The 14,963-nt window shown below is 40.1% G+C and overlaps 1 protein-coding gene across 1 annotated transcript in view; it reads right to left on the bottom strand.

Moving 5' to 3' along the window:
- Positions 1–468: 468 nt before the first annotated feature.
- Positions 469–14,963, bottom strand: part of LOC129143110 (syncytin-1-like) — a 33,745-nt gene continuing 19,250 nt past the window's right edge. Inside the window, 3 exon segments of the mRNA XM_063807073.1 lie at positions 469–909; positions 912–1,636; positions 2,965–3,137. Of these exon segments, the coding sequence (XP_063663143.1) occupies positions 526–909; positions 912–1,636; positions 2,965–3,137 (1,282 nt within the window). The 3' untranslated portion in view covers positions 469–525.

Genomic DNA, 14,963 nt, shown 5'->3' with positions numbered 1-14,963 from the left:
TAAACTCTTTCTGGCTACCTCCCATAAAATTGCAATGGTAAGGATAGAGTGGAAAGATTAAATTCACAAATTTCAGAATTCCATAATTAGGGCATGCAATCTAAAGTCAGACGAAATAGAAATGCAACTTAAAGTCAGATGAAAATATTACCTTACTAAATGGTCAGGAAATGGTAAGGAACTTTTTTTTTTCAGTTGCAAGATTTAATAGAGTGAAAACAGAGCTCCCATACAAAGGGAGGGGACCCAAAGAGGGTAGCCGTTGCCGGCTCGAATGCCTGGGTTTATATCCCAATCATTGTCCCTCCCGCCATGCTCTCAGGCAACAGATGATTGGCTATTTCTTTACCTACTGTTTTTGCCTAATTCGCATTTTAGTGAGCTCCCTTTACTATCTGATTGGTCGGGTGTGAGCTAGGCTAGGGATTCTTAGTCGGCCTAGGAAATCCAGCTAGTCCTGTCTCTCAGTTCCCCCTCTCAACAGGAAAACCCAAGTGCTGTTGGGGAGGTTGGCCAACAACTGCTCTAACTGCTTCCTGCTGAATTGGGGCATAGTAGGGGTTGTGCAGTTGAGATTTCCTTGGGAGGGGTGCCTTCGATGTCATTAACATTGGAGCATGGGCTAGCAGGCCGATCCAGGGGTCCGCAGTAGATCTTAGTCGTGGACTGCATCTGGAGCTCTATTTGAAGAACCATTTGTAGTTGCACAGCTTTGATTCTGGAAGAGACAAACTTAACAAGGAGGTTAAAGACACAGGGTCCAAAGAGGAGTAGCAATATTATAGCTGCTAGAGGTCCTAAGAAGGGGAGAATCCAGGGCATCCATTGGCTGAGGAGTCCCCAGGGTCCAGTGTTTTGAAGCTCCTCTGCTCTACGTTGTATTCGATCTCGAATTTCTTTAACTTTCTCTCCGTGACGATTCCGGATTGATTAACATAATAACAGCATTCTTCCCCTAAAAATAAACAGGTTCCCTCTCTTTCGGCAGTTAGCAAGTCTAAAGCTCTTCGATTTTGAAGGACTACTGCTGCTAGGGAGTTAAGTTGATCTTGCAAGGTGACCAGGGAGTTGGTGACCCGTTCCGTGTCATCATTTAGTTCTTGAGATAGTTTGTAGTAGAACTGAGTAGAGGTTGTGATACCGCCAGTGCCAGTACCTAGTCCGCCTAGCACTCCTGCTCCGATAATGAAAGGAAGAATGGGCACTCTTTTGTTGCGGGGCTTAGGTGCAACATGATTGTATAAATCTTGTTCAGTGTAGATGGTCATAGGGGGCACTAAGAATGAGAGGAAGCACATAGATTCTGAAGAGCCATTCAAACAACAGGCTGAGGTACCACAGACAAAAAATATTCCTAAGGATAAGCAGACTATTCTTGTGGGAGGAGTTACCCACCTTATGCATTGGGAGTTGGTTGTATCTATAGTATTGCTAAATTTTATACAGATGAGGTTTGAGGTATGGGTTATTTCCAGATTGGAAACAAGAGGTCCTACTAAAACGGAAGTAGTGTTAATTTTTGTGCTGGAGTTGTTGCATTGTTCAGGTACAGGGATTGAAATGTATGGCCTGAAGTGCAGGGGGAGGCACATCCAAAAGTTAGTAGGGTTTTGGGATGAGGATAAGCCAGTATAGGCTGGATACGTTCCTCACTGAGGGCCCTGGTACCTTTGGATAATTTTAGCTGTAAGTATTTAACCTATTGTGAGCAGAGCTGAGCCTTTGGTTTGGAAACCTGTAGCCACAGGTGGCGAGGAAATTAAAGAGTGCTTGGCTGGCTTGATGGCACAAGGTTTCTGAACAGGCGGCTAAAAGTAAATCATCCATGAACCGAAGGACAAGAGTGTCCAGGTATGAGAACTGGCTCAAGTCTTGGGCTAATTCTTGGCCACATACATGGGGGATATCCCTGAACCCTTGGGGTAAAACAGTCCAGGTGAGTTGAGATGTTGGGTTTGAAGGATCTTCAAAGGCAAACAAGAATTGAGAGTCAGGATGTACAGGGATGCAGAAAAAGGCATCCTTAAGGTTCAGGACTGTAAACCACTCTGCTTCCTCTGGTATTTGGGAAAGCAGAGTATAACGGTTAGGGACAGCTGGGTATAGAGGGACAACGGCCTCATTGATAATCCTGAGATCTTGCACTAACCTTCACTGTCCGTTGGGTTTCTGTACTACTAAAATTGGAGTATTGCAGGGGCTATTGCATGGTTTTACTAGGCCTTGGGATTTTATGTCCTTAACAATCTTTTGGAGTCCTTGTTGGGCCTAAGCCTATGAATTATTCAATGATATCCATTATAACACAGGGAAAGGAAGAAAATCCTACTGCCTTTCTGGAGAGACTAAGGGAGGCATTGAGGAAGTATATCTCCCTGTCACCTGACTCTATTGAAGGCCAACTAATCCTAAAGGATAAGTTTATCACTCAGTCAGCTGCAGACATTGGGGAAAAAACTTCAAAAGTCCACCTTAGGCCCAGAGCAAAACTTAGAAACCCTATTGAACTTGGCAACCTTGGTTTTTTATAATAGAGATCAGGAGGAGCAGGCAGAACGGGACAAACGGGATAAAGAAAAGGCCATCGCTTTAGTCATGGCCCTCAGGCAAGCAGACTTTGGAGGCTCTGTGAAAGGGAAAAGCTGGGCAAATCGAATGCCTAATAGGGCTTGCTTCCAGTGTGGTCTACAAGGACACTTTAAAAAAATTGTCCAAGTAGAAGTAAGCCGGCCCCTCGTCCATGCCCCTTATGTCAAGGGAATCACTGGAAGGCCCACTGCCCTAGGGGACGAAGGTCCTCTGAGTCAGAAGCCACTAACCAGATGATCCAGCAGCAGGACTGAGGGTGTCCAGGGCAAGCGCCAGCCCATGCCATCACCCTCACAGAGCCCTGGGTATGCTTGACCATTGAGGGCCAGGAGGTTAACTGTCTCCTGGACACTGGCGTGGCCTTCTCAGTCTTACTCTCCTGTCCCGGACAACTGTCCTCCAGATCTGTCACTATCCGAGGGGTCCTAGAACAGCCAGTCACTAGATACTTCTCCCAGCCACTAAGTTGTAAATGGAGAACTTTACTCTTTTCACATGCTTTTCCAATTATGCCTGAAAGCCCCACTCTCTTGTTAGGGGGAGACATTCTAGCAAAAGCAAGGGCCATTAGACACCTGAACATAGGAGAAGGAACACCCATTTGTTTTCCCCTGCTTGAGGAAGGAATTAATCCTGAAGTCTGGGCAACAGAAGGACAATATGGACAAGCAAAGAATGTCCATCCTGTTCAAGTTAAACTAAAAGATTCCACCTCCTTCCCCTACCAAATGGTAAGGAACTTTTACCGCTTAGGGTCCTTTGAGAAAATCAGAAGAAATCTCATAACAGATTATTTTGAAAACCTTGAAAATAGAGTTGAAGTCCTTATGTTTCCCTTTGCATCCCACCTACTCTCCTTCTTCCTTCCCCATAAGTTCCTGTTGTTTTTATACCTTGCATAAATAATGTCATTTAAAAAATCAATAAATGCAAAAATGGTATATTATACATAATACCGGACAACTTGGTATTGTCACTAACCATTACGTTTTCAAGATCTAGCATTTCAATTACACTTATCTAATACACAATGTCTAAATACAAATTTCTAATACATTTATTTTCATGACTATATAGTAAGAATATATCAAGTGGGATAAATTTTAACACTTTATCTTTTCCCAGAATGAGAAATATTTGGATTTATAATGTGTTCTTAGAAAAGCTAGAATTGATTGGAAAACACTTTCAACTTTTGAAATTAGCATTATGAATAACCCCCCAATAGCCAAACAGGGTAAAGGAGGCCTGGAGTTTGCATCTGATGTTTGGAAAACCATTACCAAAATACCAGGGGTTCCTTCTAGGTCCTGCTGTGCACCACACAGAAAGCCAACCACTGAGACAATAATTATTGCCAAATGATTATTGCCAAAGAAGAAGGCTTTAATCGGGTGCTGCAGCCAAGCAGATGGGAGATCAGTCTCAAATCCATCTCCCCAACCAACGAAAATTAGGGACTTACATAGCAGGGAAGAAATGTAACTATGGGTAGGAAAAGCAGAGGGGTAAGGAAGCACTCATGATGTATGAGGGGCCTGGCATCTCATTGTCTGGATGAGATGATCTGGTGAGTTTCAGTTCTTCAATACTTTTTGAGAGGCCTGGGGGCCCTTTCCTGAGGAAGGAACTCAGATAAAAGAATGCGAAGTTTCCGCTTTAAGACCAGAAGGGTCAATTTCCATGTTTATACAAAAAAAAACTGTCTATGGGACTATTGGGTCAGTTTCAAGACCCTTAGGTTTGAGCCTTAAGATCTCAAAGGGGGCCTCAAAATTGGATTCTATTTCTGTATTTTTTAATGTTCCAATATTTCAACACTATGTATTAGGAAGAAAAGACAATTTCAAAGCAGGTGGTATATTAAAGACTAATTAATGTCATGTGTACTCTCTCTCTCTCTCTCTTTTTTTTTTTACAAGATAGGATTGAAGAATTTGAAACTGAAGGAAATAAAGGGTGAAGGCCCCGCCAGACAGCAGTGAGGGGCAAGGAGGTAGAAACAATGGCAGGGCTTGGGAAAGTGAGGGGCAGGACCAGGGGAAGAAGGAAGGAGGCTGGTGTTGGGGGGATGAGGGGAAGACTAAAGAGGATGGAGGGAGTGAGAAGCAGGTGGGTAGGGGCGGGAGGGGAGAAGCAAGGGGGCAAGTGGAAGCGGAAGCAGCAAAAGAGAGGATGGAGGTGGGGGAGAAGCAAGTGGTAGGGACAAGGAGGATGAAGGGAGGGAGCAGGTAGGAGGAGAAACAGAAAAGCAAGAGAAAGGATGGGGAGGTGGTGAGAAGTGAGGGATGGGACCAAGGGAAGAGAAGCCAGGCCAGGAGGGAAAAGTGAGGGGACAGATGGGGAGAGAAGATAGGAAAATGTTATATGTACTCTCATATGTACATATCACCCTTATTTAATACATTTTAGTTTTTAGAGCAGTTTTAGGGACACATCAAAATTAAGCTGGAGATACAGAGAGTTTGCATATATCCCCTGTCCACACATATTCACAAATTCCCCCACTATAAACATCCCACACCAAAGTGGTACATTTGTTACAATGAATCTACATAGACACATTATTATCACTCAAAGTCCATAGTTTACATGAAGGTTCATTATTCGTGTGTATTCTGTGGGTTTGAACAAATGTATAATGATATGTATCCACCATTATAGTATCATACAGGGTAATTTCACTGCCTTCAAAATCCTCCATGCTCCACCTGTTCATCCTTCTCTTGGCAACCACTCATCTATTCACTTTCTCCATGGTTTTGCTTTTTCAGGAATGTCATATATAGTCATGGGCTGGATTAATGACGTTCTAGTCACACATACTTACCATTGTGTTACGATGCAATGGTCTACAGTATTCAGTACAGTAACATGATGTATACAGGTTGGTAGCCTAGGAGCAATTGTCTATACCATCTAGGTTTGTGTAAGTACAACTTATGATGTTTGCACAATCTCCTAATGAAGCATTTCTCAGAATGTATCCCTGTCATTAAGCAATCCATGACTGTAGTTTGTACAGTATGTAAACTTTTCACACTGGCTTTTTTTTAATGTACTAATATGCATTTATGTTTCCTCCCTGTCTTTTCTGGGCTTGATAGCTCATTTCTTTTTAGTACTGAGTGGTATTCCATTGTCTGGATGTACCATAGCTTATCCATTCACCTACCAAAAGACATCTTGGTTGCTTTTCAGCTTTGGCAGTTATAAATAAACCTGCTATTAACATCTGTCTGCACGTTTTTGTGTAAGCATAAGTTTTCAGTTCATTTGGGTAAATACTAAGGAGCATGATCGATTGAATGTACGGTAAAAGCATGCTTCATTTTGTAAGAAATCGACAAACTGTCTTTCAAAGTGACTGTACCACTTTGCATTCCTATCAGCAATGAATGAGCGTTCCTGTTGTTCCACATTCTCACCAGCATTTGGTGCTGTCAGTGTTTGGGATTTTGGCCATTCTAATGATGTGTGGTTTTAATTTGCAATTCCCTAATGACATATGATGTTGAACACCTTTTCATAGGATTACTTACCATCTGCACATCTTCTTTAATAAGGTCTCAGTTCAGATCTTTCACCCATTTTTTATTGAGGTTGTTTTCTTATTGTTAAATTTTAAGACTTCTTTATATATTTTAAGTAAATAGTAAGTATTTGTTTTTGGTTTTTTTTGAGATGGAATCTCCCTTTGTTACCCAGGCTGGAATGCAGTGGTGCAATCTCAGCTCACTGCAACCTCCGCCTCCAGGGTTCAAGCAATTCTCCTGCCTCAGCCTCCTGAGTAGCTGGTACTACAGGCATGCAACACCACACCAGGGTAATTTTTGTATTTCTAGTAGAGATGAGGTTTCACCATGTTGGCCAGGCTGGTCTCAAACTCCTGACCTCAAGTGATCCACCCGCCTTGGCCTCCCAAAGTGCTGGGATTACAGGTGTGAGCCACTGCACCTGGCCTATTTTAAGTAAATATTTTAAAAATATAAAAAATATTTAAGTAAGATAAAAAATATTTAAGTAAGTATTGACTTAAAATATACAAAGAATACCTTTATCAGATGTGTCTCTTGCAAATACTTTCTCCTAGTGTGTGGCTTGTTTTCCTGTTCCTTTGGAAATACCTTTAGCAAAGCAGAAGCTTTTAATTTTAATGAGGCCCAGCTTATCAATTATTCCTTTCAGGTATTGTACCTTTGGTATTGTATCTAAAAAGTCATTGCCAAGCCCAAGGTCACCTAGATTTTCTCCCACATTATCTTCTAGGAGTTTTATAGTTTTGCATTTAGGTCTCTAGTCAATTTTGAGTTAAATTTTGTGAAAGATGTAAGTCTGTGTCTAGGATTTTTTTTTTTTTTTTTGGTGGGTTGTGTTGTTTTTTTTTTTTTTTTGGCATGTGGTTGTCTAGTTGTTCCAGAACCATTGGTAGAAAATACTGTCTTTGCTCCATTATGTTGACTTTGCTGCTTTGTCTTTGACTGTATTTAAGTGGGTCTATTACTAGGCTCTCTATTCTGTTCTATTGATATATTTGTCTCTTCCTTTGCCAATACCACATTGTCTGTCTTTCTTTTGTTTTTTTTGTTTTTTGAGAAGGAGTCTCGGCCGGGCGCAGTGGCTCACGCCTGTAATCCCAGTACTTTGGGAGGCCGAGGCGGGCAGATCACGAGGTCAGGAGATCAAGACTATCCTGGCTAACACGGTGAAACCCCATCTCTACTAAAAATACAAAAAATTAGCCAGGCGTGGTGGTGGGCGCCTGTAGTCCCAACTACTCGGGAGGCTGAGGTGGGAGAATGGCGTGGACCTGGGAAGCAGAGCTTGCAGTGAACTGAGATCACACCACTGCACTCCAGCCCCGGCAACAGAGCGAGACTCTGTCTCAAAAAAAAAAGAGAAGGAGTCTCGCCCTTTCACCCAGCCTGGAGTGCAGTGGTACAATCTCTGCTCACTGCAACCTCCGCCTCCTGGGTTCAAGTGATTCTCCTGCCTCAGCCTCCTGAGTAACTGGGATTATAGGCACTTGCCACCATGCCTGGCTAATTTTTGTATTTTTAGTAGAGACGGGGTTTCACCATATTGGTCAGGCTGGTCTCAAACTCCTGACCTCAGGAGATCCACCCGCTTCGGCCTCCCAAAGTGCTGGGATTACAGGCGTGAGCCACCACACCCAGCCCACCCTGTCTTGATTAATATAGCTTTACAGTAAGTCCTGAAGTTGGATAGTTTCAGTCCTCCAACTTTGTTCTCCTTCAATATTTGTTGACTATTCTGAGTCTTTTGTCTCTTTCTATAAGACATACCCATAAGATAACTTCTGGGATTTTGCTTGGGATTGTGTTGAATCTACAGATCAAGTTGGGAAGGACTGACATTTTAACAATATTGAGTCTTTCCAACCAGGAATACAGAATATGTCTCCATTTACTTAGTTCCTTTTTGATATCTTTAATCAGAGTTTTGTAGTTTCCCTCATATAGATTTTGCACATATTTTGCTAGATTTATACCTAACTATTTCATTTTTGGGGGTGCTAATATAATTATGTGTTTTTAATTTCAAATTCCATTGTTTATTGCTAGTATATAGAAAACTGAGCCCAGGTGTGGTGGCTCATGCCTGTAATCCCAGCACTTTGGGAGGCCAAGGTAGGGGATCACCTGAAGTCAGGAGCTCAAGACCAGCCTGGCCAATATGGTGAAACCCTGTATCTACCAAAAATACAAAAATTAGCTGGGCGTGGTGGCATGTGCCTGTAATCCCAGCTACTTGGGAGGCTGAGGCAGGAGAATCGCTTGAACCTGGGAAACGGAGGTTGCAGTGAGCTGAGATCACACCACTGCACTCCAGCCTGGGTGACAAAGCAAGACTCTGTCTCAAAAAAAAAAAGACAGAAAACTGATTCACTTTTGTATATTTACCTTGTATCCTGCAGCCTTGCTATAATTGTTTATTAGATCCAAGAGGGTCATTTTTGTCAACTCTTTTGATTTTCTACGTAGATGATCGTGTCATCTCCAAACAAAGACAATTTTACTTCTTCCTTCTCAATCCATATATCTTTATTTCCTTTCCTTTTGTTATTACATTAGCTAGGACTTCCAGTATGGTGTTGAAAAGCAGTTGTGCTGGGTGCAGTGGCTCACGCCTGTAATCCCAACACTTTGGGAGGCTGAGGCGGGTGGATCACTTGAGGTCAGGAGTTTGAGACCTGCCTGACCAACACAGTGAAACCCTGTCTCTACCAAAAAATACAAAAATTAGCCAGGCATGCATGGTGGCACATACCTGTAGTCCCAGCTACTCGGGAGGCTGAGGCAAGAGAATCGCTTGAACCCGGGAGGCAGAGGTTGCAATTAGCCAAGATTGAGCCACTGCACTCCAGCCTGGGCAACAGAGTGGGACTCCATCAAACAAACAAACAGAAAGAAAGAACAAAAGAAAAGAAAAAAAAAGAAAGAAAAGAAAAGCAGTTGTGAGGGGGACATACTTATCCTTACCTTATTCCTGATCTTAGCAGGAAAACTTTGGGTTTCTCACCATTAAGCATGATGTTGGCTATAAATGTTTGTAGATGTTCTTTATCAAGTTGAGGAAGTTTTCTTCTATCCTTAGTTTGCTGAGTTTTTTTGCATGAGCGGGTGTTGGATTTTGTCAAATGCTTTTTCTGCATCTATTGATATGATCATGTGATTTTCTTTTCTTTTCTTTTTTTTTTTTTTTTTTTGAGACAGAGTCTCACTCCATTACCCAGGCTGGAAGGCAGTGTCATGATCTTAGCTCACTGTAACCTCTGCCTCCTGGGTTCAAGCAATTCTCTCACCTCAGTCTCCCAAGTAGCTGGGCATACAGGTGTGTGCCACCATACCCAATTAATTTTTTTGTATTTTTAGTAGAGACAGGGTTTTACCATGTTGGCCATTCTAGTCTTGAACTCCTGACCTCAAGTGATCTGCCCACTTTGGTCTCCCAAAGTGCTGGGATTACAGGCATGAGCTGCAGCACCCGGACATGTGATTTTCTTTAAATGCTTTCCAAAAGTTGAATCAAGTTTGCACACTTGTGATACTTTCCACTTGATTTTGGTTTATGGTTCTCTTTACACATTGTTCAATTTAACTTGCTAATATTTTGTTGAGGATTTTTACATTTATGTTAATGAGAGATATTGGTCTGTAGTTTTCTTTTCTTATACTGTCTTTGTTTGGTTTTGGTATTAATGTAATGCTGACCTCATAGAGTGTGTTAGGAAGTATTCCCTCTTCTATTTTTTGAAAGAGATTGTTAAAAATTTTGTATAATTTTTTTCCTTAAATGTTTGGTAGAATTCACCAGTGAACTCATCTGGGCCTGGTACTTTGTGTTGAAAGTTATTAATTATTGATTCAATTTATGTAATAGTTACAGGCCAATTCAGATTGTCTATTTTTTCTTCTGTGAGTTTTAGTAGATCATGTCTTTCAAGGAATTGGCCCATTTCATCTAGGTTATCAAATTTGTGGGACAGAGTCATTCACAGTATTCCTTTATTATCCTTTGAATGTCCATGGGATCTTTAGTAATGTCCCCCCTTTCACTTCTGATATAAGTAATTTGTGTCTTCTCCCTTTTTCTATTAGCTAGAGGCTTATTGATTTTATTGATCTTTTCAAACAAACAGCCCCTGGTTTGTTGATTTTTCTCTATTAATTTTCTTTTCAATTCCATTGATTTCTGTTCTAATTTTCATTATTTCTTTTCTTTTTATTTTTTAAAGGTGGGACCTTGCTCTGTCACCCAGACTGGTTTCGAACTCCTGGCTTCAGGCAGTCCTCCCACCTCCAGGCAGTCCTCCCACCTCAGGCTCCCAAGTAGCTGGGATTACAGGCATGAGCTACTGTGCCCAGGTAATTTTTATTATTTCTTTGCTGTTTATTTGGACACAATTTGCTCTTCTTTTTCTAGTTTACTTCTAGAAATAATCTTTTAGCTTAGATTATTGACTTTTAATCTTTTTTCTTAATATATGTATTCAGTGCTAGATATTTCCCTCTAAGCACTGCTTTACCTACATGCCACAAATGTTGATAACTTGTATTTTCATTTTCATTTGATTTAAATATTTTTTTAATTTCTTGATATTTCTTCCTTGAGTCATATGTTATTTGGAAGTCTACTGTTTAATCTCCAAGTATTTTTAGATTTTTCACCTATCTTTCTGTTACTGATATCGAGTTTAATTCCACTGAAATTTGAGAGCTTACATTGTATGATTTCTATTCTTTAAATTTGTTAAGATGCATTTTATGGCCCAGAATGTGGTCTATCTTAGTGAATGTTGTATGTTAGCTTAAGAAGAATGTGTAATTGCTGCTGTTGGATGAAGTAGTTCACAAGTGTCAATTATATCCAGTTGACTGATGATGCTGTTGAGTCCAGCTTTGTCCTTACTGACTTCTGCTTTCTAGATCTAGCCACTTCTGATAGAGAGATGTTAAAGTTTCCACCTATAATAGTGGATTTATCTATTTTTCAATGCAGTTCTATTAGTTTTTGTCTCACATATTTTGACACTCTGTTGTTAGGTGCATCCCCATTAAGGATTATTACGTCATCTTGCAGTACTGACCCCTTTATCATTTTGTAATATTGCATATTATTTCTGATAATTTTCTTTGCTCTGACATCTACTCTGCCTGAAATGAGTATGGCTACTCTCATTTTCTATTAGTTGGTGTTAACATCATATATCTTTCTCTAAGCTTGATTGCAGTGGCACAATTATGACTCACTGCACATTGCAGTCTTGACCTCCTGGGCCCAAATTATCTTCCCACCTCAGCCTTCTGAGTAGCTAGGACCACAGGTGCACATCACCACACCTGGCTAATGTTTTTAGTGTTTTTGTAAAGATGGGGGTCTCACTATGTTGCCCAAGCTGGCCTCAAATTCCTGGGCTCAAGCAATCCTCCCACTCTGGTCCCATCAAATGCTGGAATTGCAGGCATGAGCCACCACACCTGGCCCAAGTTCACTTTCAAATAATAATATACCATTTCATGAGTAGTGCAAGTAATAACAAAATAATCCTAATTCCTCATGTCCACCTTTGCATCATTGCTGTCATTCATTTCACTTATATGTAAGGATGTGGCTATATATTCAAATACCAAAAACTCCAAGTACATTGTTGCTATTTTTATTTTGAACAATCTTATCTGCTAGATCAGTTAAGAATAAGAAAAATGAAGGTTTTTACTTTTATTTTCTGACATTCTTCCTTTCTTTATGTAAATCTGTTTCTGACCTGTATCATTTTTCTTCCATCTGAAGAACTTCTTGTAACATTTCTTGTAAGGCAGGCCTATTAGCAACAAATTCCCTCAATTTTTTGTCTGAGAATATCTTTATTTTTTTCTTTATCTTTGGATTTCTGAAGTTTGACTACGATATGCCTAGAAATAGTGAGGTTTTTTGCATTTATTTTACTTGGTGTTCTCTGAGCTTCCTGGTTCTTCGGCTTGTTGTGTGATGTTAATTTGGGAGAAATTCTGTATTAATGATTCAAATATTGCTTCTGTTCCTCTCTGTCTTTTCTTACTCCTTCTGATATTCCCATTACATGTATGTCACATCCTGTGTACCTGTACCATGGTTCTTAGTCTGTCTTTTTTTTCAGTCTTTTTTTCTCTTTGCTTTTCAGTTTTAGAAGTTTCTACTGTAATATATTTAAGCTCAGTGATTCTTTCCTTGGCTGTGTCCAGTCTACTAACAAGTCCATCAAAGGCATTCTTCATTTATGTTGCAGTATTTTTTATCTCTATGATTTGTTATTCTTTCTTAGACTTTCAATCTCTCCACTTACATTATCCATCTTTTTTTTTTTTTGCATTTTGTCTACTTTTTTCATAAAAGCCCTTAGCATATTAATCACAGTTTTAAAATAAATCCTAGTCGGATAATTCCAACATTCTGCCACATCTCACTGATGCTTGTTTAGTCTCTTCAAACTGTGTTTTTTGCTATTTAGTATGCTTTCATTTTTTAGTTGAAGGGTAGACATGATATGCTGAGTAAAAGGAACTGTGATATATACGCCTTTAGTAAAGTAATGGTAAGGTGTGAGAGGAGGGAAAGTGTCCTACAGTCCTATGATTAGGTCTCGGTCTTTGGTGATCCTGTGCCCCTGGACTAACAACTTCACCAGTGCTCCTCAGTTTTGTTTTGTTTTTTCCCTCCTTAAATGGGACAGGATTGCTAAAGGGGATGAGAGTTGTGTATTTCTCTTCCACCATGTGGAAGGCTAGAGAGAGCTGGGAGTGGCTATTTCCCTTCCTCCAGATTGGTTCAGCACTGGTAAAACCCCAGCAGGTTAGACTGTGGTAAAATAGTTTCTCCTGAGGGTAGACTTTGTTAGAAGAAAAAGAATCTTCTGGCATATTTCACAGTGGTTCCTTCTCCCCCTTCCCTACCAGAAGCCCAAGGGGATTTTTCTGAGATATTCACTGTGAGAATTTAGTAGAGCTCCAGGAGGTAAATCTCACAATATTTTCTCTCCCCACAACCCCCAACCTCTGCATTATTGGATCCCCCTGGAATTTTTATCTCTCAGGCTTATCCACAGTGAACTTCCAGCAATTCATCAATTACAGTTTGGATTTTCCTACCCAGCCACTAGTTCCCATAGTGTTTTCTGCTCATGAGTCTCTGGCCAGTTGTGATTTTGTGTATCTGCCTGTCATTCTCTCTATTCTTGAAGGCAGTGGTTTGCCCTCTAAGCTGACTTCTCTGATGGATCTAAGAAGAGTGGCTGATTTTTCAGTTTTTTAAGCTTTTGACTAGTTGTTAGGACAAGGTAGCAACTTCTAAGCTCCTTACATACCAGACTGAAAACCAGAAGTTCCCATATGATCTTTTTTGAAGCTCCAATCATTCTCTCTTTAGCCATTGAGACAGAGACTCTTCAAGTCAGCTCCCAAGTCCTTTTGCCATGACTCTAGTAATCTTTAATAGCTTCCTTGCTATCCAGGCTCATTTTGTAAATCTCCTGCCTCAGACCTAGAATCATCCATTTCCCTCAAAAAGCCTGGTTTCTTTTAGTGAAATTGTATTTTAAGACTATATTCTGGGTGCTAGAAGTGCTCATTATTACTGGATTGGTAATTGTTTCTAGGGTTGTAGGCCGTATGATACTTTCATTCAAATTTAGGGATATAGGGCTGTTGTTGTTATTTAGTTTGTTTCTCTCTTTTTTTAATAACATTTTTTACATTACACCTTTATTCCATACCAAGAATCTCAGTTCCTAAGGACACATGGGATGACAGAATTAGAAAACTTTGGCTGGGCACGGTGACTCATACCTGTAATCCCAGCACTTTGGGAGGCCAAGATGGGCAGATCACTTGAGGTCAGGAGTTCAAGGCTAGAATGGCCAACATGGTAAAACCCTGCCTCTGCTAAAAATACAAAAATTAGCTGGACTTGGTGGAGGTGGAGGTTTCAGTGAGCCGAGATCATGCCACTGCACCCTAACCTGGGCGACAGAGCAAGACTCTGTCTTAAAAAAAAGAAAAGAAATTGTAAAACTTCATAATTATTTATTTTATTCAATGTCAAATACTCAGTATCAGAATACTAATACTAATGCTAATGCTGCAATTATAATTAGGGAGAACAAGTTTTTAAAATAGTTTTTTTTTTACAAGTGTGTTACTAAAATAGTTTTTCTTTTTTCTTTTCTTTTTTTTTTTTTACAAATGTGCTCACTATTCCTGCCCAATCCCAATTTTGAAGTTCTCTCATATCTATACTGCCTGAGCAGACAGATACAGATATTACATATTATACTCTCTTTTAATTCTCATTTGGTCTTGGTTATACAAGATAAAGGTTTGAAATGAGGGGTTGTCTAGACCCATGAAATCAAAAGTTGGATTCTACAGTCACCCCACCACAATTTGGGTTGGGCAGACACTCATTTTATCAGAACTGGAGATGAGGACTACTTGACTAAGAAATTTTGCTCCTCAAGGTTAGACGGTGCACCAAGGATCACATAGGCTCTTTCTGCTAATTACCATCTCTAGCATGCTTCATAGACAGTGTCTATATTATCAACATTATTACTGCTGTTATTTCAGTAACCAACATTCCTGACGAGTACTATGCCTTCCTTATAACAATAAAGATCAGAAGGAAAGAATCCAATGGAATTCTTCCAAGTAGATTTCAGAATTTCAAAAGCATAGGTATGTCAAATGGAAAAAAAAGGGATATGGAGTCATTAACAAGAAAGTAGTATGTGATGACATTAGGGACAAACCAGAAAAAAAACAGAATGATAAGTGCCTCATAATAACATTAATATAACTAATGTTTATTTATCATTT

Source organism: Pan troglodytes, chromosome 1, assembly GCF_028858775.2.
Source record: "Pan troglodytes isolate AG18354 chromosome 1, NHGRI_mPanTro3-v2.0_pri, whole genome shotgun sequence".
Taxonomy (NCBI): Eukaryota; Metazoa; Chordata; class Mammalia; order Primates; family Hominidae; genus Pan; species Pan troglodytes.
Note: the sequence above shows the minus strand (reverse complement) of the source record. Positions and strands in the feature narration are given on the sequence as shown.